The sequence below is a fragment of the Alexandromys fortis genome, unplaced genomic scaffold (genome assembly GCF_014885135.2).
Source record: "Alexandromys fortis isolate MF-2015 unplaced genomic scaffold, M_Fortis_MF-2015_v1.1 scaffold_814, whole genome shotgun sequence".
NCBI lineage: Eukaryota > Metazoa > Chordata > Mammalia > Rodentia > Cricetidae > Alexandromys > Alexandromys fortis.
In genome coordinates, this window is record NW_026068683.1 from 22,414 (window position 1) to 23,737 (window position 1,324).

The 1,324-nt window shown below is 51.4% G+C and overlaps 1 protein-coding gene across 1 annotated transcript in view; it reads left to right on the forward strand.

Annotated features, from left to right (window-relative positions):
* The window catches only part of LOC126496008 (X-linked retinitis pigmentosa GTPase regulator-like), a gene marked incomplete at its 5' end in the record, with an annotated part of 28,365 nt that overhangs the window by 22,410 nt on the left and 4,631 nt on the right, over positions 1 to 1,324 (forward strand). Inside the window, 2 exons of the mRNA XM_050133591.1 lie at positions 656 to 825; positions 975 to 1,032. Of these exons, the coding sequence (XP_049989548.1) occupies positions 656 to 825; positions 975 to 1,032 (228 nt within the window). The remainder of the gene's footprint in view (positions 1 to 655; positions 826 to 974; positions 1,033 to 1,324) is intronic.

Genomic DNA, 1,324 nt, shown 5'->3' on the forward strand with positions numbered 1-1,324 from the left:
GGAGCGGAAACAACTTCCTGCCGCGGGCACGCAAAGGCCTGTGGGAAATGTAGTCTCTGGCAGCCGCGGGCGCACAGAGGGGTCTGAGAGGCCGGGGGAGCGGAAACAACTTCCTGCCGCGGGCGCGCAAAGGCCTGTGGGAAATGTAGTCTCTGGCAGCCGCGGGTACACAGGGGGCTGAGAGGCCGGTGGAGCCGAAACGACTTCCTGCCGCGGGCGCGCAAAGGCCTGTGGGAAATGTAGTCTCTGGCATCCGCGGGCACACAGGGGGCTGAGAGGCCGGGGGAGCGGAAACAACTTCCGGCCGCGGGCGCGCAAAGGCCTTTGGGAAATGTAGTCTCTGGCAGCCGCGGGCACACAGGGGGGTCTGAGAGGCCGATATATAATGCTCGCCACAGGTCAGTAAACTGATTGGTTGTTAATCAATATTTAGGTAAATATAATAAATATAATGCTCGCCACAGGTCAGTAAACTGATTTGTTGTTAATAAATACTTAGGTGATGGGGTCTGGTGCCCTCTTCTGGCCTGCAGACATACACACAGACAGAATATTGTATACATAATAAATAAATATTAATTTACAAATTAGTTAAATATTAATTAAATATTAGTTAAAAAAGAAAATTAAAAATCTCTGTGCTCGCCTCTGTCCCAGGATCAGCTGACGCCGGAGCCGGGGGATTCGGACGAGCAGAGCGGCGCCCCAAATTTTGTAGAAGAAGAAGAGGAAGAAAAGAGGGAAAAATGGGAGGGACGCGGAGGAGGAGGAGGAGGAACGGTGGATGCTTTCGATGGCGGGGACCCAGATGACGCCGTTAAAGAGGTATGAGGAGGCTTATTATGTGCAGAGATCGCACGTTTCCTACGGGAGCGAAAATATGTATATTTTTAAGAAACTTAGTTTTATAGTTTTTTTCTTTAAAGAAAAGATCACCTGCCTCCTGTTTATTGTTTATTCTTTATCGTTCATAGGCAGAGGGAGTCGGCCTGACGCCAAGGGACCTGCGCGAGTACAACGAGAACCCTAAAGGTAGGGGCACGGCCGACTGTAAAATCACATTTTTATTCCATCCGCCTCCACGGATGTAGTCTCTGACAGCCACGTGATGGCCACGGACACAAAGGACTGTGGGAAATGTAGTCTCTGACGGCCACGGACGCACAGAGGACTGTGGGAAATGTAGTCCAAGACGCCCACTTCCTGCCACGGACACACAGGGCTGTGGGAAATGTAGTCTCTGACAGCCACACACACAGAGGACTGTGGGAAATGTAGTCTCTGACAGCCACGGACACACAGAGGACTGTGGGAAATGTAGTCT